This window comes from Pelecanus crispus, chromosome 1 (genome assembly GCF_030463565.1).
Source record: "Pelecanus crispus isolate bPelCri1 chromosome 1, bPelCri1.pri, whole genome shotgun sequence".
Taxonomy (NCBI): Eukaryota; Metazoa; Chordata; class Aves; order Pelecaniformes; family Pelecanidae; genus Pelecanus; species Pelecanus crispus.
This window is the reverse complement of record NC_134643.1, coordinates 139,284,228-139,309,745: the sequence shown is the minus strand read 5'-3', so window position 1 is coordinate 139,309,745 and position 25,518 is coordinate 139,284,228. Positions and strand designations below refer to the sequence as shown.

The 25,518-nt window shown below is 38.0% G+C and overlaps 1 protein-coding gene across 1 annotated transcript in view; it reads right to left on the bottom strand.

Moving 5' to 3' along the window:
* The window catches only part of MAP3K15 (mitogen-activated protein kinase kinase kinase 15), a 91,371-nt gene that overhangs the window by 51,666 nt on the left and 14,187 nt on the right, over window positions 1–25,518 (bottom strand). The window contains exons 2-5 of the mRNA XM_075715204.1: window positions 12,352–12,491; window positions 8,418–8,441; window positions 3,467–3,538; window positions 567–760 (exon numbers count right to left, since the gene is read on the bottom strand). Coding sequence (XP_075571319.1) covers window positions 567–760; window positions 3,467–3,538; window positions 8,418–8,441; window positions 12,352–12,491 — 430 coding nt within the window. The remainder of the gene's footprint in view (window positions 1–566; window positions 761–3,466; window positions 3,539–8,417; window positions 8,442–12,351; window positions 12,492–25,518) is intronic.

Sequence of the window (25,518 nt, the reverse complement as noted above, 5' to 3'; positions counted from 1 at the left end):
AAAATTCCAACAGTCCCTTGTAGAAGTGGCTGAACAGTATCATGTTTATTAGGTGATATCAGAAGGCTAATATTAAAAAAAAAAAAAAACCAAACCAACCCAAACCCAAAACCTAAAAACCTTTTGGTTTTTAACAAACCATGGAAGTTATATTTGATTGCCCATTGCTGCCATATATGTACACTTACTTGGTGACAGAAAAGGACAGTCTTTGGCTTTGAGCTCTATGAAGAGGCTGCGATATTATCTCCTATTACAACCTTATGCACTGTAATTTATACTTAAGCACTTTACCTTACCCATGGACCGTCTTTGCTTACTGATATTTCAGAAAGTAACCATAAATCAATTTCTAGGATAACAGGGTTAGTTAACTGCAACAGCTGCAGGACATCGATACAGAAAGCAGTAAAGTTAGCAGCTTCTTTTAACACTATATTAAGTGCAGTGAAAAACAAAAAATAAATTAAAAAAAAAGTCAATGCTACTAGAGATTTTGCCTCTTTTTTCATAAGATTAAAAAGAGACTATCGCAGGTTCTGGAGGTGTATGTGTTGTAAAATTACCATGATGTAACATGAACATCCTTCAGAAGGCTGATAAACTTGTCCACCAGTGGGACACAAAATGGCCCCAGGATATTGTCCCAGCTGGGTTGCATATACTCAGAAGCTCTTCGTTGGGCGTCACTTTCACAGCAAAAGTAGTCAGCACAAGGTGTGACGATGTATGGAATAAAATAATAATTGCCACTGGAAGCCTAAAAGAAAAACAGGCACAGTTCAGAAAACAAATGAAAGTGGAAATATGCTTGTGTATACACAGAATCTTTTACTGTCAGAAAAAAACCAGCTAGATTAGGGCTGATGCACTGTGATGCTTTAGCACACTGTTTAACACAAGATTTGCAAGCATTAAATTCAAGGACTTTTCTGTGGAAGAGTTACAAGTATTAACAAGGGTGATGAATAAGGGTCCAGATCTGTTAAGTGACAGTACAATGAAACTGTTTAATTTTCTTATGTGACGCATGGACCCTAAAACGGTCTGACAGTTACAAGGTAACCTTCTGCTTCCAAATTTTTGGGGTCAGAGATGTACTTGCATCGTCTAGGCTCACTCAGTGCTAGGAAGGATATGATGCATAGCTCCCCACAAAGAGCGAGAGAAATACAGAAACACAGGCATTGGAAGGACTTTATGGAGATGTTTAATCTAGAGGAGCCTACAAAACGTCTGCTGCTATCAAACACCAAAAAAACCAACCAAACTTTGAAATGTTGTGTAATATATGTAAGACTTAACACAAAATTCTAGCAGTAAAACCCAAAAATCCTTAATATGCCACATAAGAAGTGTAAACATGATCAAGGTGCTGAAAGGGAAGAGGGAATGAATGGGAATGGATGAATGAAAGGGAACAGGAAATGCCCTTCAGAGCCCAAGACCCGCAAGTTCAAAGTCTTCAGGTCCTGAGCAAGACCCAAACACCAGAAAACTGCAAAGTTTTCCACAGCTACTAGAAGCACCAGTATCCCATTTTGAGCTACGAAAATTCTCTGCTGTTTAAAAGAAAAGTAAACTTTGCATTTCAGAGCAACTAGATAGGAGCACTGAAGCATGGGTCAGTATGATACATCTGACACAATCAACTACCAGTAAATACCCTTCAACCGCCACCATGGGGATATCAAGCCATCAAACACATACAGCAAAATCATACCTTTCATTTTTTCATATCATCTAAGCCTGCAGTAAAGCTGTAGCCATTTAAAGTCACCTTGAACAATGGGAGAATGCTGAGATATGATAGAAAGAATGGATATGAAGATGGCACATTTTTATATGCATTAATAAACTAGACAAGAGAAATAAACCATTCACAGGAAGTAACAGCGTAGGGCATGCAGTTACTAAACATACAGATGGGAAAAAAACCCTGCATCAGTACATGCTGTTGCTGATCTGAGTCCGTAAGGATTTAGAATTATAAACTAATACCAGATACAGATCAAGCCATGTTCCTTCCTCATAAACCCTACAGTACAGTATCTCTGTTGTAACAACATAATTTATCTGTTGCAATGTTACCTTTACTTCCTACTAAAAAAGTCAGAAAAATTGCAACCCAAACCACCAGTATGTAAAAATAATTGAGTCTCAGGTTTATTCAAACAAACACTGAGTTCGCTGCAACACAAAAGCTGCTTATATATAAACTGTATTCTTAAACTCATAACAGTGAATTAGCTCTTCCTGCAATAGGGGGAAAAAAAAAAAATCCAACTTGAAAGTATGATGTATATTGTGATGCAAAGAGACCTGCAGTTATCTACTGAAAAAGCAAAGCAATTTTCAGAGAATTAAATGACACGCATGAAACACTGTGCTAATCTTATTCAGCCAACTTCTCATCTATTTGGCTTGGATTTCTTGCCTCTTTTTGGATAGTGAAATCTATGCAATTAAAACCACATTTTTATCCATGACAGACACAGTTTTGTGTGCAGAAGTCAGGAACCCTGCACATATTTGAGCACATCACCTTGTCTGAAAAGCAACCAGCTCCAATTTTCTAGCTTCTTCCATCCGATATTTACATATAATAAATTATAAAGTGCCTTCATATAGAGTATGTGGCCTTTCCAAGAGGGTCTTTCTTATCTTCATTATGTAAAAAAAAAAAAAAAGTTCTGTCCATCTACTTTTCTTGCGCTATCAAGGGTTAGAGATGGCTGAAAATATCATCCTTGCTTCTTCTGATCGTCTACTCAGGATGCTGGTCTCTGACAACAAAAGCTAATCATACACTAGAATTAAAGGGTTTGGGGTTTTGGTTTTTTGGTTTGTGAGTTTGGTTTTGGGTTGGTTTTTTTTTTTTCAAATAAATAGTGTTGAGTAAAATTTCTGCATTTTTAGTGAGGGAACTATGCCTGCACAGCTAATAGCACAATTATTTCACTTGAGCCATGCAGTTCATTTTGCCTCCTACTCAAGCATCAAGAGCATTAGGAGTGCTTACCCTACCTTACAAAGCAGTTAGAAGGAAAACACATAGGATAACAGAAAATGAACTGCATTCACTTAAAGAAGTCACAAACTTTCGAGTGTTCAGGGAGTTTAATCCAACTGTTGTCTTAAGAATTAAGGTTTTCATAGTAGTTTTCTGTGACATCACAGTCCTATCCATCTTGTGATACAGGTGACTAAGATACCTCTTCCAAAGTTGAATATATGCAGTATTTATACCTAAAGACTGTGAAGAGAGATTATCACAATCCAAACATTCTAAATGCTTGGGATCTAGCTTGTAAGGAACGAGTATTCCAAGTTTACAATCACTTTGAAGGAAAGACCCTGCCAAGCACTATACTTAAAGTACCCTTATACATTTTTAAATGCCTAGAAACACAGTAATGAAATGGCATATCTATTCAACAGAAAGCAGATTTAAAGTGATACATACTTTGCCTATCAGATTACCACTGTGGTATTCAGGAGGTACTTGAACCCGAAGAAAAGCTTTGTGGTTGGCAACCTACTCCAAGTTGAAATAAAACAACAAAGAGAAAAACACCACCACAAAACAGCATAAGAATCAAAAAGACAGACATGACACATGAATAGAGAAATTATTAAAGAAAGAAACAACAGAAAGTGAATATAAATATTTATAGTAAATCCATATTTACAAGTCCAAGAAAACAACGCAATACTTTGCCACTCAGAATGTAAGATTTCTCTAACACGATTTGTCTACACATCTGCTTATGTCATCAAGATGCTTTCAAGTCTTACTTTTATGAACCGATCAGATTCACTACCTGATTAGCTATCTATAATCCAACCACCACAAATACACATCCCTTGAGATAGTAACATTTCCATAAAAACTAACTTTCATAAATAAATTTTAAAAGCCTTAGTTCTCATTATATCAACAGTAGCATATTTCATTATTAGAAACATTAGAAGTAATATTTACTGGGTTACCCATTGCCTTTGTACTATTCTCCCCCCAAAAGGAAAAATGATTGTCTGTATTTAAGACACTCCTCCTACCCTTTCATCCTGTGCCCTTTTAATACTTCTGCTGCCTTAGGCTTCTTTAGAAATATGTCATTAAATGACCATATCATACAAACTTTTATATATTGTAAAAATAATCAGAAAATAAAAAATAGAAAGCTACTCTGCAATACTACTACTTCAGATTATTAAATTCATACTTTAGAGTCTTGGCTCTCATTTCAATCCTTTGGGACTACTAAATTGGAGAATATGAGTCCAAGTGCCAAAATCTTTCTATTTAGTTTTCTTAAATGTTCATTGCCTTGAAACAGTTGATACAGTCTAATTTATACAGCTACTGAAATTCTGAAGAGACTTTCTGCCAATTACAATAAAAAGTGATTTTTCAACATAAAAGTTCCTCATGGCAAGGATAAGTTGTAATTCTGTTCCCTTTAGATCGAGAAGAATTTTTGCTAATGAATCCTCCATGGCCCAGACATTATTCTCTGCTTACTGTAAGAGCTGCTACAGGATTTAATGAAAAAAACCCATTTAAATCTCTGACAATACTTCATCAGGCCCACAGGCCTAGGTATACTGTAATAAACCTTTTGGTTTAATAGCCAGTTTGCTTTCCTTTAAATACCTTCCCTGAAAGCAATTAACAGGGTTATTCAAATTTCTTCAGGCATACCATCGACTAAAGAAAAATTAACAATATATTAAGTCTTTCTCCTTATATTCTGTACTTTCCATAATAATTTTTCCGGAGTGGGAAGTTCTAATTTGTATTTTCAATGCCACATTCAAACAAACTGAATGGATCAAAGTATGTTTCTCAAACCACGTGCAACCAATGCTAGAACTATTGCTAGAAGGACTGTACATTTTGCTTCCTGACTCCAGCAGTTTTTAAAAAGCCCCTTGCACACTCTTTTCTTCACTAAATCTTGGACTTTTTGTAGAAAGTAGAAAATTCTGTAGAGGGAGAGGAAATTTCCCTATTGAAAAAAAATAATCAAGCATAGCAACAAAATGTTGCATCAAAATAGAACAGATTCCCCATGGATTTTGGCTGTTACATTGGTTTGGGGGAAGATTTTTTTTTTTAATCATTTCTTGCTTTCAAAAAGCCTTGAAATTTCATTTCTCCAGTAAACCAATGTTTATCCAACATCTAAAGAAGCTCCAAAGCACAAGCCCATTTTCCATAGACAAATTTATTTTCCTGTACCCTACAGTCCAGTAGCATCCACTGTGCTCTCAAACATTGATTTTTCCATAATGACATGGGAAAAACTGTTCTGCAAGACTGCATGTTTGCAATTTATTTTATCAATGATAATTTTGACAGAAACTAGGAAGCTGTGCATACATTCTCAGAAAAATTAACAGAAAATAGTCATCAAAACTCAGAGGAGCTCTGCAGAAGGAAACCTAACTGATGGGACACAGCATCTTGGCCTTGAATTTCATGCCAGGGCAATTTCTTCTTGGGAACTGAACTCCAATAGCCAATAATTCTTTCCTTTTGTATCCAAGTATGCAATAAATTATCAATACAGAATTTTAATTGCTTGTTTGGGGGAGTCAAGTAGAACTGAATCACATTCCCCATCTTATCTTATCCCTGAAAACGTCATTCCTGGATGGAGGAGGGAAGAAAGGAAGGAAGTTCTCCTACTCTTACACTCTTTTTTCAGACAGTAAGCTATTAAATCTCACAGACTCACATCACCGCAGCAAGCTGCTGTATAATTTTCACTGTTAGATCAGCTGTACTCAGGCCAAACCTGAAATGAATTGCTGACTTTTTTTCTATGCATTGTTTTCAGCTTCATGTCCAGTTTACTTGCTCTTGCCTCCTCCTTGATGCTGAATTTTAATAAGGTTTTCTTTACAAGGAAAACATCCATTTTCTTCAAGGCTTACTTGTAATACACAAAAGAAAATTACCCCAGACGGCACTCTAAACATTCATCTTCTCCGCATCTTTAACATGGCTCCACATCCGTTCCATGCTGATTTTTTTGCACCTCTGTATGACTTGAGATTTACAGGATAAATAGCAAAGATGAGGGCAGGGAAGCCTCAGAGAAAGCGCCAAGCTACAGCAGTCAGCATAGAAAGTTTCACTTGTGCTGCTGCAAAAATTGTGTGCTGTGCCTGGTAGCAATCTCAGCTGTCGCCCTTCCCTTATACACAGCGCAGATGGGTGGACACAGAGCTTCTAAGACACAGAGAGCACTTCTCTTCATAAGACCAGCAATGGTATTCCTGTGGCTACCTCTGGGTTGGAAGAATGCTTAGCAGATCAAGCATCTATCCTCTTTCCAACATGTCTCCAGACCCTAATGATGAGTGCATTTAAGCTCTTTCTGCTACTCCATAGCTATGGCAGAGGCATACCCACACTTTTCAATCAGGAAAAGTGAAAGAAAACCACAAAACCCTAGTACAGGAGTATTAACTATTGTATCTAATACTCAGCATTTAAACTGAAATGGTTATGTAACTACATACTTGACTGGACACAGTAAATTAACACCGATTCTGTACCTACCTAACTAGCAGGGCAACCCTCATTATCAATTAACTTCAAACAAGACATTGCCCATTTGGTTGTAAAATATTTAACCAAGCAATGAAACAGTGGCATCATACTGGGCCAGCAGCAAACTGCAAGCCTCTCATGACAACTCACTGGATCTGAAAGGAGGGGAAAGCAACTGTCTATTTGAAATCAACTCCAACTTAGAAAAACATGAAGTTTTAGCCTATTAACTATTTATCTTGCTAATTAGTTTGTTGTAATTTCTGATTAAAAAAATGATAAAAGAATACAATATGGGAGCACATTTATCCAATAAAAGAGAATATGAACAACCAAATAACACAAAAGGATCAAGAATCCATATTTGGTATTTAAAGTAATTTATTTTTTCCTCACTGTATTTTGCTCACAATTGTTTTCTTAATTTAAGCACCTGAACAAAGTGGGTTAGGCAATCCCTCCTTCTTAAAGGAGGGATCAGGATCCTAGTTGCAGGATGCCTCCCTGCCCCTTTTGCTAGCCACATGGTGTTTATAGGTCTTACAGCAGGGCCTGCTGTAGTAACCATGTCACCAGATCCATCTTTTCTTTTCTTCCACGTGAAGGTAAATACCTCCCTCTGTGGGAGAAAGAATCTGCCAAAAGAAAAGTTTGCAGGCTGCTAGTCTGATCGCACTAGGCTGAACTTGCCACTGTCCTCTTTGCCTTTACTCCATTCCTGGAATTACCACCAAATGGCTCAGTCACAATTCTCCCCCTTGCTCTGGAGGGGAAAACACACGCTTGTGACACTTTGAACATCCACCAGTTGATGGATAGTAGCATTCACAAGCAAATCTGCCTCACTCTGAGGCCCCCCTTCCCAGAAGTACAGACCAGTAAATGCAGTTCACACACCACAGGTGAAACTAGTTCAAAGATCACCAAGACAGACAGGAAGATGACCTGGATTTACTCATGTGCTCAACCTGACCTATCTTCAGACTACATGCAGTGCTGTGGTCAAGCATAAACAGCAGCTCAAAATAAACTAATGCATTATTTCTTCTAGTCCGCTCTTAAATTATTAGCACTCTAAGAACATTTTATTATTTTAAGTCCTGCTCTATATTCTTCAGAAGGAAATAAAAGTATATGGTGAATGGGGGAAACAGATGTGAATAAATGGAAGTTTAAGATTTTTGCAAATTCAATAGTCCTCAAAATAACAGTGTAGAGTGTTTAATGAAAATAATCACTGACATGATGTGAAGTCTGACAAAATATATAACTGTGTAAGATATTGTGGCACATTGCAATAAACCTAAAATAACCACTAAATTTTATCTTGGTTCAGCCTTACTTCTTTGGTTTTACTTGCATTAAGGGTAAGCATATTTTTACTTCAGAAAATAAGCTTTTGCATTCCTAAGTAAAATCTGTGAATCTGTGAGGAAGAGAATAGGTATACAGTAGCCAAAGATACTTGTTTGAGATACAAGAGTAAGCCCTATTAAGGCATCACACACACATGTACATTTGCACAAATGGGTGAAAGTCGTAGAGGGAGAAAGAGACTTTGAATTTCTGAGTTTATATTTTGATCTATCAACCTACATATACAACATACATCTACTGGCACTTTTCTAGAATTTAAAAAGGAACTTCCAAAGAAAAGTAATTTTTTAATCTAGTTTTACTTTGGAAAGGAAGTCAACAAGATTTCCACTAGTTTGAATTCTATATAGGTAAAACAGACTTCCTTCAATCATATAGAGCACATACATGCTTGGCAGCTTTGTTATTAGAGTTGCTTCAAATGTAGTATCCTCATTTTGTGTTTTAAACTGAATGTGGATTTAATACTTACTGTGTTTTTCTGAGATACCATATCCTGGGGGAAAAAAAAGAGAATAAAAAAGTTTATTAATTCTTACTGGGAATTATTATTTCCAATAAAATTAACAGGGATACTTATATTTACCTATATATATACACACACACACACAGATGTGTTCTTCACAGCAAATTTCCTGCCACAGCAAATTCCAAGTAAAGGGACAGAACAACATCAAGAAAAGTCTTAGTAGTTCAGGTTAGGAAAAAATTAACAATTCAAAGAAGAAACCTGTTTAAAGAAGTGCTCAGAAGATGAAGAAAGTTGTACTTGCCAGTAACTGGAGTTTCTCAGGCTGGGCACTCCACATACCCAGTCACACTCTGGGCATTTGTGAGACAAAAGCATTCAAAGCTGGAAGGGTTTTTTTCTCTGGAAGAGTATCCTTAAGATACCTAGGCTTCTTTCCTACCTGGATGGGCACAGACCAACACACTCCTCCTACACCCTAATTCTTCTCACCTCAAAATCTAAAGAGAGGTATTGAAACTATGAGGCAGATGATAAACTAATGGGCATGTAAACCAGACCTCAAAGATTTCCAGTTGCTGGTAAGTAACCTCCTCCTCCTTCTAGTGATGGTTTACATGTCCAATGAACACTGCTTGGTGAAACTAAACAGATCTCCAGGTAAGCCACGGTACAAATGTTAGATATAGACTTGTTTCTAAGCAAGGTTATTGATATAATTCAATTGTATGTGCTCTGATAACCTAAGATGATTCTGCTTGAGCAACTTCACATCTGACAGCCTGAAATACACTTTGACAACCACTGCACAGAAATGATCGTGCCTATGCACCCTTTTCCTCAACGGCAGACAAAATGTCAGGGGCCATCTAAGAGGTTTAGTTCTGCAAATATGACCCTCTTGAAATCCAGATCACATATTCTTTTATATGCTTGGAACTACGTTGTTTTGGAAAGAACATTGGTGAAACTGAAGAGACAACTCTTGGAAGAATTTCAGGATGGGTCCTGAGAAACAAGCTGTAGAAAGTCAGGCTGCCTGACTTCACTGATCTTCCCAGTAGAAGTAATAGCAGTCATGAATACTACCTTTATAACACTTAGGCTAGCCACTCTTAAGAGGCATGCACAGCAACCTAGATCCAAGTAAAGTAATACATTCCTGAAGGGAAGGGAAAAAACCTCACCAAATTAGTCATAAACTTGAGAATAAAGAAACATGAGCAGATAGTCAAAAATACATATTAAGGCATCAAAACCTAAATAGAATTACTGATTAACTTGAACTCCTTAAGCCCAATAAAACACCTCAGAACAAAAGTGATGGAAGACTTAGACATCTGAAATATCACATATCTGAAAATTAATACATCTACCTAGCTAAGCAGGTATCTCCAATAGGGCTTTACCTACTGCAGATAAAGATCTTTCTCAGCAGTGAAAAACGAACTCTTCTGAGAACTATCCAGCACCTATGCCATGAAATGTGTCATGAACTGTTCTTCACTGAAAGACCCAAGAACAATCCCTGTCTACCTTCCGAAGTATTCCTAAGAAAGGTGTATTAGCATATTTGAGTGGTATCCAACACTGAACTGGGGCTCAGTTGCAGAAAAGGTATCAAGGACATGAGGGTAGGACCATGTCCCAGTGCCCTGCTTAAACTACTCTAGCTGTTGATCCAGAGGATCTCTTCTACTTGGTTCCAGCAACTTAAATCAAGCCTTCTGATCCCACAGTAAGATATGCTAGGGGTCTATGTAGGCCAAGGAGGTTATGCAAACAACTGGGAGACGAGGAAGAGATCAGTGACACTTGACAGGGTTCCTAGCAGAAGAGAGATGAAGGCAGATAATAGCTTTTCTAGCCTTAAGTGACCCAGTCATGTTCTAGTGTTCCCAGGTCCCCAGACTCGTCCTTGAGCTTTACACCCTTAGAAAAAAAGCCCCAGAACTGACAGTGCAAAGACTTGCATGTTCTGGCAACAACCAATCTGAAGATCCAACCCATGGATGGATGTAACCCTGGAGGCCATTCAGCACTCCAGTTATGGAGCAGGTGGTTGCGTATGTGCTTGGCACAAAGTGCCGAAATCTAAGCCATCCACAGAGGTCCTCACCACGCAGAGACAAATAGAAGATGACTAGCCGGTGCTTCCCAAACTTTGGCACATCCTTGGGAGAACCAGGTTGATCAGAATATCTGAGTGACAGCATAGAAGAAACATAAAAATCATAGAATCATAGAATCGTTTAGGTTGGAAAAGACCTTTAAGATCATCCAGTCCAACCATTAACCTTCACTACCAAGTCCACACTAAACCAATCAAGGGTAGACTAGACTAAACCATGTCCCAATGTGCCACATCTACCCATTTTTTGAACACTTCCAGGGATGGGGACTCCACCACCTCTCTGGGCAGCCTGTTCCAATGCTTGACTACCCTTTCCGTGAAGAAATTTTTCCTAATATCCAACCTAAACCTCCCCTGGCGCAGTGAGACCATTTCCTCTCGTCCTATCACTAACTACCTGGGAGAAGAGACCAACACCCACCTCACTACAACCTCCTTTCAGGTAGCTGTAGAGAGCGATAAGGTCTCCCCTCAGCCTCCTGTTCTCCAGACTAAACAACCCCAGTTCCCTCAGCCACTCCTCATAAGGCCTGTGCTCCAGACCCTTCACCAGCTTCATTGCCCTTCTCTGAACACGCTCCAGCACCCTCAATGTCTTTCTTGTATTGAATGTGTTAATGAAAAATAAAAACGAAAGATCTCTTTGCAATCAGGTATATTACCAATGCAGGATGAAAAGTTGTATGCCTGCCCACCCAGATTAGCTAGAGGAATGGAGGGCATGCAAGTATGCCTTACAGCATATCCGTATGGATGACCTCTTTGAGCAAAGAGCGTGAGAGGCTCCAACTCCAAGTTCTTGTGACTCCAGGTCACATGGAATGTGAATGTGTATGTGGACCACCACCTGAAGAAAGGAAGTGTGGGATACTAGACACATCAGGGTAAAATCAATGACCATGGGAGCAGAGAAGAGGAAAAAGCAGCTGTGACAGAACAGAGCTTTTCTGGGAAGAGAGAAGACAACTCATACAAAATTAGGATTAAACTTAATATTCTTACAGGATCAAGAGAGGTTGGAGAATTCCAAAAAGGATTTTTGGACATTGGTGGTGTGAAAAATATAAAGTAGTAAGGAATAAGGAAAAAAACACAAAGCATGAACAACACTGCTCTCAGTGAAGGTAGCAAGAAAATGGATATTATTAAAAGCAGCAGTAGGTGATGATACAGAGGATAAAAGTCTAAATGTGATCTAAAACAAAGAGAATCTGCACTGAGAAAGACAGAAACATCCACAATATATGACTTGCATCCAGAACAGTGATTTCAGGACTTAAGTGTATAGCATGTATTATCCTACTATAAAAATGAACAACAGGCCTATAAAAAGATTTGGTGAGGATCTTTTTATCTTCAAACAGCAACAAAAAGGAGATTCCTGTAATCTTAGCTACTCAGCACCTAGGAGATATAAACCTCATCTGACAGAAGTGCTTCAATAGTAGAAGTAGGTAGCAATACAGCCCTTGTTCAAGTGTCATTATACAGGCCATAACATTTTTTTACATGTACTCTAATTAAAAGAGGAAAAAGAATGATAAAATCAGGCCTGCACTCTCACTTCCAAGTCTACCTGAAACAAAATCTGTACCAAACTATGGATCTTTTCTTATAAATAAGCTTTTATACTATTCTATTCATTACTATTTTTGCTAGCAGCTGTTTTTCTTAGCATGATTTGTTTATGTAGCTATCAGGGAATCCCATTCAATGGAAGTTTCAGAAAAACACAAACATTTGCAGGATCAGGTATTTAAATGTATTTCTGAAATGAAGCAGATTTTGAAGCGAGAACCTTACTTTGAGAGACTGAGCAGTGTCAGCATCAGTGTCATGGTACAGTATAACATTATTAGCCATGTCAAAGCTTTCACGCACGCCAAGGTGGTAGAACAGGGATGGTTGCTTGGAAATATCACTCATGTCCACAACTGCAACATCTGAAATGAGAGAGGGAGGGGGGAAAGTGCTAAAAAAATAATCATCTTAAAACCAATTTTATTCTTACACAGGACTTAAAATAAATCCTGAAATTACACATACATTTGGACAGACAAAATCAATATATTCAAATCAGGATCATTTTCTCATGGTACAATTAAATTTTACCATTCATATAAAATATAAGAACCTACTCATGAAATTATCACAATGTACAGTAACTGGGAGGCAGAGTTTATGAATTCTGCTTGAGGTTTTGTAATCACTGCATCAGGAATACCACGGGTGAAGAAGCAGTTCTGCATTTGTTCTCTGAACTAGGCCCAACAGCCTGAACACCCACTAGGATGGAAAGCTCCAAACCTTCTGGTGGAACTTCTAAGAACAATAATGTAGCAGAAAATTAGGAAAAACTGCAAGACCAAGTTTATCTTAAGAGGCTGAGGTTTGGACAACAGTAAATTCCTAAACAGTAGAAAAATAAATGACTGTGAAAGTTGATTCTTAAAAGCTACAGGCAAGATGTTCAAAACGGGGGGTGCAGGAATGAGGGGATTCAACAGCAAGTAGCCAGAGCAAGACTTCCACTGCTCTTGGGTAGTATTCCAGTCAGAAATGGAAGTAAAACAATTTACATCAGTAGAAAATGACCTATACAGAGAGCTGAAGTGAAATACCCCATGTTATGCAGAACAGCAGAGATACAGGCAAAAGATTCTGAGTTCACCATTTGGTTCTCATGTAAGGCCAGTACAGAGAGAAGGGTTAACTGCAGAAGAGGACACTTAACGCTGCGTTTTTTTCTTTGATCTTTATATCCTCTATGCTACCTAAGAAAATTTTGCTTTAAAGCTTTTTAAAGGTCTGTATCTATATGTCTGTCTACTTGCACCGCTATGGGATAGATGGAATAACTTAAATCCAAAGTATTCATAAGACTAGAGCCTTGGCATTCAAACCACAGGGGAGGTGTGGTTCTGAGGTTCAAAACAGATTCCAGAGACTCAGTGCAGCTGGGTAGTAAATCCTGCATCTCTGAAGGGGTAACAGACAGTGTCTGTACCTACGGAGAATGACAGAGAAGGGCGAGCTACTAGTAAACAAGAAATCTAAAAGCAGGTCTGATGTATAAGAGGCAAATACAGTATCCAGTTTACCTGGGCTTCACTGAGGTTACACATCACAAGAATTAATACCCCATACTTCGTATCCAAGTTCTTGGAAAAGCCTGCAATGAATATACACTCCTGTACAATTCCTTCAGGCTATGCTAACACACCACACTGGGGTCAGCCAGTCCCTCTGGTTACTAACAGACTCCCTGTTAAAGCACAAGGAACGTTTTGAGTCCAAAGACAATGGCCTGCCTTAAGACCAAAACATCACCATTCAAAAGAAAAAAAAACCCCAAAACCCAACAAAACAAACAGACAACACAAAAATCCAAACACAAAATCATGGCAACATGAGAAAATCCCCTTGTTCCTGTGGAACCTCAAATCCTGCACCATCTACTGATGATCTTTCCAGTTCCTGTTTAGCCGGCTCTGTACAGCATGGACAAAATTCTTAATATACTGCACACTGTAGGGTCACACAAACTGAGTGGGCTTGAAGCAGCAAACCCCAGCTCCATAAACACATATAGATTACCCAACATTACAAAATCATTTTGGAAAACATAAGTGATCTATAAAACAAAATTTAAGACAAACTAACAAGCAGACCTAGAATCAAGGAAAAAAAGAATCTAGGAAAAAAAAAAAAAGATTATGTCTAAGAGCTTGGACTCTTTTTAGCACTTGTATAAACTGTTTTTGCAGAACCAGAGTGCTGTGAAATCAAAATCACCATCCTGGTAAAAGAATGTAGACAATTTTACAACGCAATGTGAGCAATGTTTCAATAAACTTGGTTATGGATCAAGGCTATACACAGTTCATTGCAACATGTAGAAGCCTACAACAGAAATTTGTCTTCTATTGACTGCTTGCTAGGTAACAATGTAAGTAGCATCAGAAACACATTAAATGAGCATAGGAACAGAAGTAAGCATCTGCATTAAAAAGGGTAATTATTCATCACTTAGATATTCATTCACACTGATAAAAGATTCAGGAGAATGAGTTTTTCTTGTTTATTCACACCTCATGAACACAGGTGTGAATGAGGTAAAATAAAATAAAAATAAAACATAATTGAAGACTAGCAGAGGAGATGAAGACGGTATCACAAAAATTTGCATGCAAATGAAAAAAAAGCCCCAGGAAGATAATTGAATGGATCCAGTATGATGATGGGAATCGAGCAATGACACAGAAGCAAATGTCCGCACAGAAGCGGACGGAAGCAGAGCATCAGAAGCGCTAGTGGCTATGGACTAGAGCAGTGATGAGAGGCTGTACTCCCAGGGAGCTCTCCAAGCCTCGCTCCAGCAGGAATAGCCTTTGAGCAGGGAGGAAAGAGATCTACTTACAAACCAGCTTTAGTAATGTGCTAATGAAATGTAGCTTGAGTCCAGTGGGCCCAGCAAATGAATGCAAATTTGGGTGGAGAACAGATGACCAACAATAAACATTTATTAAAGAAGCAGATCCCTAAGACATACCCACTGCATGGGGTGCTGAGAGTACCGTGTTCGGTGTCACTGATCACTGGGTCTAAGCACGCTCCCCAGTACTACTGTTTTCAGTGTTACGTCTCTCTTGGTGTAGGCAGTTCGTGAATCACTCAATGAACAATGCTAATATATGACACCACAAATATTTCTGTTTCAGTTGTCCTATATTTTTCTTCCAATTTATGCTAAAATCTTCCATCCACAGTTCTTTAAACACAGACACAGGGGCCTGTACTTCAACCATATATTTAGTATGGCTGATAAGAAAGAGATAAGAACTCCCTTAAACTTCCTGAGATACGTAAAAAGAAATACTACAACACTAGTATCTGCTTCGCAAAGCTTGATTTATGAATAGAAACATAAGTCAATCACACTTCATCCTCAACTCCCATCCTCTGTATCAGGAGAGCCTGTTCAGCCAAACATACTTCTGGGCTTCCCCTTCCAAATCTAGGTTCAACCTCCTCCATTAGACAAGTGTGAAGCAAGAGCTAATGCCAACTTAGATCAAATCTTTTAATGAATGAGGATTTTTTATGCAATAATGAAACATTTCACATAGGTCTAAAAGACCAATGGATATGGTTTCCCACATTCAGAAGGAAAGAGCAGGGGAAGGTACAGCCCCTCTGTAAAGACAGAAGGCTTCCAAGTGAAGTACAAAGATCTTTACAATGCATCCACCAGAGGGTGTGGAGGGGTGGGGATGTGCTTAATGTTGCACATGACCAATTTTGGATGATTCTGGAACGGAACATTTAAACTCATTGCTTTGTTTCTGCAGCAGCAACTCACATTCAAAAGAACATACCCATAAAAATGCGCCCTGCCTCATTTCACCTTAAGCATAAGAGATCTTTTTAACTCTTTTTGTTCTCTTGTAGTTGTGCATGAAACTATTTTCATCCTGAAAATAGTTCTCTTTTGTCACGAACCCAAAAATCGATCTCACTTTATTAAGTATCTGATTGCAGTTCATTTGCCTAAGCTTTTGTTTCCATTGTAAAACAATTACACTATGCATATATATTTTTAGTGCATTAAGGTAATTCATCAGTATTACTAGTACAATCTTGATTAGGTCTCTGCATTGTTGCAGCAGATGGCACATAAATAATTTCTTATACTACAGTTTACATATTCTAACACTAGCATGTCTTAAGAGACCAGACAGGGGAAGAGATAAGTGACAACTGAAATGAAGATTAGAGATCACTACTTGTGGTAAAACAGGAGACTATGAAACTAATAAATAATTCAACAGGAAAAACATTATTACACAGGTTAAAACCACGGTACTTATTTCTCTATCTGGAATGCACCTGAAGGCATCATATAGTTAAATGATCTAAGCAAATCACAAATCTTCATGTGGCTGTTGTATGATTTATGGTATTGCTAGCAACAACAAAAGGAAAACTTTAGCACCAGGTTTTGGAATTTGTAAGCTAAAAGTAGTAAACAAGAGAAAATGAAGAAATAGCCTGAAGTATACTGAAAGTTAAATGGAATCTAGGAGGCCTAACAGAAGAAAAAGTCAGAAACAGTCTGTACTGCATTCAGCTTCTAATCTAAGACTCACCTCCATCCAGCCTTGTCCATGTGGAGAGCAAGAACCTTAGTCCATTATTACGGATTCATTATTTTTCAGCATTTGCAACCTATCTCTACACAATAGAATTAAAAAAAAAAAAGAAAAACCAAACCAAAACCAAAAAAAACCCCAACCCATAATATGATAATGGAAACCTTATTGGAGGAAAATACAGAACTCTGCCGCTTGTTATTCACTAGCATCCTGGTAAATTATGAACCTTCAGATTAGCATGGCTTCAGATTATTAGCTATTTGCATCAGTGTCCTTCATAGTTAGCAAAAAAACCAAATGTGTTATCCTTGAAATCCCCCAGAGGAAACTGTCAAAGCTATTCTTCAGAAGAAAAACAGTGCTTCTAAAGAAAAAAAAAAATCATCATAACAGTCTTCAAGAATCCATAACTTCAGGAGGCACATTCAATTTTTTTTTCTGCATGACTACATGGTCCTTTAAAGGGAAGAATACCAAAGTTTTTATAGGGAAACAATTATGGTAAAAATTTGAAGTACATTTGAAAACTATGAACCTTTTGCAGCTTTCACTTAAGCTAAAACAAAAGGCACAACACTCTCAACTTTAATATGCCCTGTACTCCCAGAAACTGGGAGTTGCTCAAGGCAATAAAGCATAGTAGTAACTAGCAACAGAACTGTTAAGGTAGTTTTTCAGCACAGTTTGTTATACCAGCAAACTGTCAGTGCCTCCCATTAGATCCTAAACACAAGCCAATTTTAGTGTAAAACCACTGTCAACAGCAGTGATGCTATTATGGCTCTCATAATGCATTGAGTTCTATTAAAATCTCACTGCCTTAAAATCATGCTATTGTGTAAGAATCTGCTTAATTAAAAAAAAAAATTCTAATCACAATCACATCATAAAATACAAAAATATAACCAGAAGTTGCCTTAGAAGATAAAAGTCTCATGAGACATAAACATGCAACTTTTTTCTAAATTTAGGAATTTCTGGTTGAAACCAAGAGTATTTCAATTCGAACTCTTCAAGTTTTCAATTTTATAGCATGAACTTTGCTAACTTCACTGCTTTGCTATATGGCCAGAATTGGTCACAAAAAAAAAAAAAAAAAACCACCCAAAAAACCCCAAAACAACTACACAGTAATGATTTATCCTGCAATACAGACTTGTATATATTATAATCACATTAAATAGCATTTAAAAAAAAACATGTCATATATTTCAGACTAAGCTTAACTTCTTGTAGATTAAGACCAAGTATAAATACTAAAATGAAAATTAACTGTAATAGTTTAGAAATTGCTTACAAAGCAATTTCAAAGCTTAAGAAGGAAGGTTGTTCTTAGAAGTCGCAATCAACTTTTGCACAAGAATTCAGTCATAGCTCGAGTCTGACTACAAGTTTCAGCCTACTTCCTACTTCAAGAAAAGGAAACACAAGCATGCACACTGGAGGTCTGAAACTTTTTGATACAGTGAGGGCACTTCCTTTGGAAAGAGCGTTTAGTTTACAGGCCAAAGGAATTGAGAACTCAAAGGACAGGAAATTTAAGAATCAAATTAGGTATGAATCCTCATATTAATTTGGGAAAAAAAGAAGCTTTCTTTCTGTTCACATATAATAAGCGCTGAAGAAAAAAAAGTGAGATTTGGGGGTTTTATTAGTGACACCAATCACAAATTGGAGAAAGACGACAACTTCAGTATGGGCCAAATAATTTGTAATTCACTGTTTTTAAATGATTATTATCTTGGGAAGACAACAGAGAAAATTAGATTCTGATTCTGGTGTATTATCCATCCACACCCACTCTGATTATAAAATGAAGCAAAATCTAAACTTCAATATATCTCACTTTTGACAGCTCTAATGGATTTAAGTGCTTTCAGACTTCTGAAAACCTGGGCATCAAATGGCAAAAATTCTGAAATGTGCTTGTCCATTGTTTGTTTGCTCAGGAAAACAAAAGGACTGTTGTAAAGGGGCAACTTCAGGCACATGTTTTATCAAAAACAGGGCAACACTTCTAATTTGTGTTCTCAGACTGAGCTTGTCATTTGCCTTTTACTCAGTTGTGGCTTTATCTTACCTTCATCTGCCATGAGTTTCATGTTACAAAATGATCTATTGGTGAGAAAGGTGGACCACACACCAAAATGTATCAATTCTGCTCCTCTCACCTAGCAAAATGGAAGGCAAGGGAAAAAAGCCTAAAAATTGGGGCCCCTATAAAAGCCAACATTATCAGAACAGCAAACACACGTGGGAAAGTCAGACCTTTCTTTTGCATCTCTTCCTGTGTGTCAAATCTTGCTCTGGAAAGCAGTTTCACATCCTTCCCCATGAAGTCATTCTGCTCTGTGAATGTGAATACTGTGAGTGCTGAAGAAGTAATTTTAACTATGTATTAGCTGAGCAGAAGCAGCATTCTTGGCTAAGGAAAATCAGCTGTTAAATAACTTTCCTGAAAAGACCAGGCAAATCCAGAGCCCTGCTGTTGCTAGGAAACAAAAAAACTTTAATTTTAAGACGAACCTTTCCACTATACGGCAGCATTACTAACTGCAACAATTAGGATGATCGCTTTGCTCCACTTAACACACAAACATATTAAAACTGGCAGCGTCCCACTTCCAGAGACAAATCTGGGAACAGCTGTGTTAAGGAAAGTGGTCCAACTGGCGCTTCACAGGCCAGATCCAGCTGATCCACTGCCTTTATTTGGAAAGCAGGAACATCCATGTAGAGGAGGAGGAGGAAGAGTTGACATCCAAGTCTGTTTCTAACCACAGTATTTGGGTGCATCCTAGAGTGTCATTTCATGTGGCCCACGAAGGCATCTTCTCCTTCCTACACACTTAAAAATTTTGAAACTCAAGCCTTTCAGCTCCCAAGGCAAAAAGCTGAAACACAGCAGTTTTTAAACTACCAGAATGGTTAGAACTTACTAAGCAAAGCTGTAGCCTGGACTACCCTCTGAAAGTGGAGATAAGGAAGCTGGTACTCTTGTTTTTCATGTATAGATCACAAAAGTGCCTCATACAGCTTCAGTCCAAACCGCTGGGAGAACCCCCAGTGGCCTGAAATGGCAGAGGAATGAGCACTTTGTGGATAGCCATCCTGCAGGTGGTGAAATGTGAAGTCCAAAGAAGCAGCCAGCAGAATAATCCAGTGTGGAAGAAACAGAAGCACAGGTAGCTGGAGTGAAACCAGTAATGAATGCAACCAGCACAGCAACAAATACACAGAGCCTGAAAGCATTTAAATGTAGGCAAGGAATATAAAAACCATATCTATTTTAAATATTTACTTTAGCCATAACCAGAAAGAAACTTCTTGTTTGTGAGATCAGTTCTCACCTGTAACCTTTTGTCCTTTAGATTTCAAATACCAGCCTTTGGCAACAACATTTGAAAATTTTAGGCTTAGTAACATATTACATTGTAACATTCACTGGCAATTCCCATCCAGCAAAACTGACCGTCAGGATACAGTGAAAATCAGACAACCATCCAAAACAACGGCATGGACAAGACTGAGGGGCCAATGCTCATCTCCGGCTTTAATAATTCTGTACGAGTACCCATTCCATACAATGAACTCCACAACAGGGATACATTCAGACCCAAACATAACAGCCACTAATCATGTTAGCACTGTGGTGTTACTTTACAGTTGTACTCAGATGCCACATCTTTCATCTGTCCTCTGGTACACGGAACACGCATTAAAAATAGAACTAGAACATATTTTCCATGCTCCAGTGGCATTTATTGCAACTCGGGAGAAACCAGTATCTAAAACTATTCATTTTTCTGAACTATGACAAAGTATTTGTGCCATGTTCATAATTGATACATATTCCTTAATATCAAAATAACCATCTGTTCCAAAAATTAAATCACCCAAGAAACTGCACTTTAGTTAAAAGGAACAGAACAAATTACAGCCAGGTGAGCAACACTGCCAGTTCTAGGGGTTGATCTGTAACCTGAGTTCTCATTTCTTTTTATGTTTTGGGCTTTCCTTATTCATTAGGTACATCACCTGAAGCTTTCAATTCTTTTCCCTGCAGCTGCATATTAGGAATTTTTTTGTTAAATGGAAGCAAGGATTCTTCCAAAAACCTTGGATACCAAAAGCAAAAGCTTTAAGAAACATTTTAGATGTTTCTTAAATATAATTAAATTCACATAAAACTGTTTCAAACAAGGCAAGGCACTACATTAAAATAAGAATGCAGTTCTACTGATCCAGAAAAAGCAAAAATTGTGTCAAGAGCATGCCTGTGCTTATTATTTCTTTAACTGATCTTTAAAGAGAGTCTCCCAGACTCTGCCAAAACAGAATACAACCAGTACCCACAAGAACTGGTGTGGGAAGAAAAGTAATGCATTTAATGTAATACATAGGGCATCCAAACTTAGAATGTATTTTTAATGCTTTTGCACAAGTATGAAGGAGAAAAATATTGTATGATTGGAATAGTGAAACACCTAAAAATAACCTGTCATTCTGAAGAGACCAGAAAACTTTATTATTTTTTTGTGCAGTTGGCAGTTTAGGGAAAGAAGGAAACAAAGAACTAATCCTCAAAGAACTTTCCTTGCAATATTGAATTGCAGAAGTTAGGAAATATAGAATTCACTGTAAACAGTGTATGCCTAAGCTTAGAAGTTGCTTAATGTTTTCCATGACAAAGCTTTGCTTTCAGTCCTTTTTAACTTTGCCAGTCTTTGCTTCAGGTTGGTTTTTTTCATTATAAAAGATTTAATTAAAAACAACCCAGTCATTTCTAAGACTGTGCTGGAGAACTTATTTTTCTGGCCGATGTTAAACATCCTCTCATGCCAAATTAAGAAGCCTTAGTGCTTCCAAGCACCACAACAGAAATTTGTTAGACAAGTCAGGCTGTCTGGAAGTACTCATTACCCTCATGAAATGCTGCTCCTTCCAAAGCTAAAATTTCAGCAGTGAGTTGGTCAGAGTCACAAGGGAGATGTTTGGTCTCAGACGAGCCACTCCTCACTCCCTTTATTGTCAACGCAAAGGGAGGAAAAGCACTTTTAGAGCACCATTTGTCTGATCTGTCAGAAGTCTACTTTAGGATGAGACGAATTGCAGCCCAGAAGTGCCCGTTTCTCTCCACCAGCTATGAAGGGAGTCAAAGCCAACTGCAGAAACCCACACCGAAGGTGTTCAGTGCTATGAACCCCCTCCGCAGAGCCTTGCAGCTCTGCTTTGAAGAACTGAATTAACCATTAAGTCATTTCAGTCAAGAATGATATAATCTGAGGAGATATGTCCCTGCAGATGTTCCCACCAGCTGACTAACGAATTGGTGGCCAACAGAAAAGGACTACAGCTCTTTCTCATTATTACTATACCTGCAGTCTCTGCCTGTGAGAAAGAAAAGGAAGGACTGTCACAATTCAAACCCTCATCTAAGATTTCCAAAGGAGTCTCTGAAACACCTAACTCTTGCTTGAATTTTCTATAAATTGGGAGCTCATTTGTGAATCCCAACTTATGATGTTGTTTGTTTTGGCACTGAATGAATGTGATTATACAACTGTGTAGATGACAGTTCTGTAAGAGGTGTTTTTGCATGTACTGTCTCGGCCCCGAGTCTTTTCTGCTACTCATACAATCTGATTGTTTAGTTACATTGATGCATTGACTATAACCTCCTGGCCTATGGATGAAGTTTATACGCAAGTTAAATTCTCAGTAAAATTACCTTCAAGCCAAATATAAGCATTACATTTCCCTGCAAGGCAACAACATTCATACTAAAGCTAGTGACAGACTTTACCTTTCCGCCCCCCACCTCCCCCTGCCCCCTTCATACCGTAGCTTGTGAGATCCTGGGAACAGCACAGGCTCAAGTCTGAGAGAGCTAACTCACAGTGGTGTGAGAGATCACACAAAAAAAACCCCAAAACACAAAACCATCCGCACACACTGTCAGTGGAAACTCAACCAGTACACACCCCTTTGCATAGACATCCTTCCTTGAGGAAGGACTGTAAAAGTGTACTTTGAGACCACTTTGAGACCACAAAGTCACACATCTTTAGTTACCGACCACAATCGTATCAGGTGCGTCCTGCAAAGGTCTGCACACTGCTAATAAATGAATTCTGAAAGTTGTCACATGCACAAGAGATCAATGTTTATACCATTTCTTTGTAAAATTGCAGCCTTCAAGTTCCTGGGTTAGCAACTGAGGCTGAGATCTCATCACTTGGATCTTAGCCATTTGAGTAGTTTCATGGCTCAGGCAGATGAATGCTTATGCCTGCCTGCAACTCCTACCTTTTTCCCATGACCCATGGTCTCTGTCTCTCTTCCCATTCTATCCTCCCCTTATCCCTCAACCTATATTTAACTTAATCATTTCTGCCTAACTTAGTGCTAGCACAGTAGCAGGTAGAAGCTCTGTCACTGTAGCTAATCAGTCCTGTGAGTGGTATCAGCTACCAGCTTCCCACTAGCCTCCTGGAAATGTACTTTAAGAAACTGTTAGTCTTTACAACAATTGAAAGAAACAAAGGTTAAAAACTTAATTTCATGAAAAGTCACTTTTTATATATCATATAGTAAACCACACTTGCATCTGTACCTAAAAAAAAATCAGATTCTGTAAGTAGTAGAAAAGACTCTGGGCTGAGATAGTACACATACAAACACCTCTTAGATATGGTCATCCCCAGTTTTATAATCATATTTCTTGAGTGCCAAAACAAAGTACTTAAATATACAGTGAATGTTATTTAAACCTTGTAAGCCTGCACCCAACAGAAGTAAAAAGAAAACGAAGGCGAATTAAAGCAATTTGCTATTGCAGGTTGACATCCATCATTTGACCACGTATAATGTAAAAAGCAACAAATACTAATCACTGCAAGTTTCAGGAAAAACAATCTTTCCTTTAAAAAGCTAACATATAGTGTGAAATACTCTATACTCACTACCTAATTTTGTTAAATATTGTTAAAATATGTTGAAGAATCTTAACATTCTAAGAAACTTTTTTTAAACACCACAGCTCATAGCAGACAAAGGACTGTGGGGTATGTGATGAACAAAGCAGTTCCCACCCACCTCAGTGGCTGCAGAAGATGAGCAGTGACACCATGACAGAGGCTGACAAGACTCAGGAAGAGAAAGGGCAGTACCATGGTGTAAACAGCTGAATGCTTGCCTGCAAAACTGAATTCCATCCCTGCTTCTTTCTACCCCACAGCTGTTGTGTGATGCTAGGCTAATTACATAAACTGAGATTTCAGAGATGGACTTGGTGACCATACAGTTATTAAGATTCTGATTTTCAGGGGGAAAAAAATAATCAAAATACCCCACTTGAACACAGAAAGTAGCTTTGAAAAACAGCCCTTGCATTAAAGGTAGTTTGTAACAAAATCAATGCCTTTACAGAGAAGAAAATTCCTAATATTTTACCTAAGCTATTCCTTTCTATCATCCAATTGTACCTTGGCATGAGTTACAACACAAATAGTCTCTGACTTAGCATCTGTAGCATTCCATCTACAAAACAGCTAAGCATCTACAGAGCAATCAATATGCCTGAATCCTACCTCAAAACAGATATTTGCACTTCCCATGTACTCATTCAATCTTTACACCCAAATGAATACTAATGAAGCAGCATTCAAAACTTCTCGAAGAGTATTTAAATAATCTACATTTGTTTCCCTTTTTGTTATTCACAGACATTAGGCAAATGAAGATTCCAGAAATCACTCACTTCTCACTTTTCCCCCAAATTCATTATCACTGATTGAAAAAGGCTTCCAAATCCTCATATCCAGGACACAACAAAAATACTTATGCATCACAGATGATCTAAGAAAGATACCTGTTCAATAATTTTCCCTGTTTATATACTCTTAGTATATTAAAAATTTTGGCATAGATGGCTAGACAGCCATGAGTTGATGTCTCACATATATACATACTTTTCACTATGCCAGGTCATTAAGTATAACATTATTTCTTAAAATTTCGCTGCAAGCCAAAGAGCCTACTAATTCTAGCAAATCTGTCATTTCTGTGCCCTATTTAACAGCAGAGAAGAAAAGAAACAGCAGAGTAAATTAAAAACAGGTCCTTCACACTTGCCTGCTGCACTAGCAGTGTGCCAAGCATCACATGAGACGGTTTCCACTGCAATGTTTACTAGAGCTGAGCTAGCCAGTTGAGAGAGCATACAGAAAAAACACCCCAATCCTGAACCTAATTTGAACCTTGCCTGTATTTTGGGGGGAAAAATGAGAAAGGTGAACTTTTCCTACACCTCTGCACTTCCTACACTGGGTCATAAAAGCCAACGAAAAGGAATGAAGTATCAAAAAAAAGATCACTTATGGGATAATCTGGCCTAAGTGAAATTAAGAAGAGTATGAAATTCAACAAGAAAGGCTGTCCCTTCCTCCCCGTCTGCAGGCAAATCAATTTCTAGGCCAAGGAGGTTTAGATGAGCTCTTTTTTTTTTTAGACATTTATCCAAACTAAACCACTTGAGAGTCACCCATCATTTAATGTTGAATACCTTGGCTAGGGAGCAGAAAAAAACTGCCAAATCTGCACATCTCTAACAGGTCACACACTGGCCAACAACATATATCAAAAACATTTGAAAAAATAAAATTATGCTGAGCTTTATCTTCTGCTGAAAGAAATGTAAGAGATAAGAAAAGTAATCAAAATAAAAAGCACTACAATGGAAAGAAAAAAAGATTTCAGTACACTAAAGTTCATAAGTCTGGGTTAAGCTAAGACCTTTATTCTTTTAAGAATT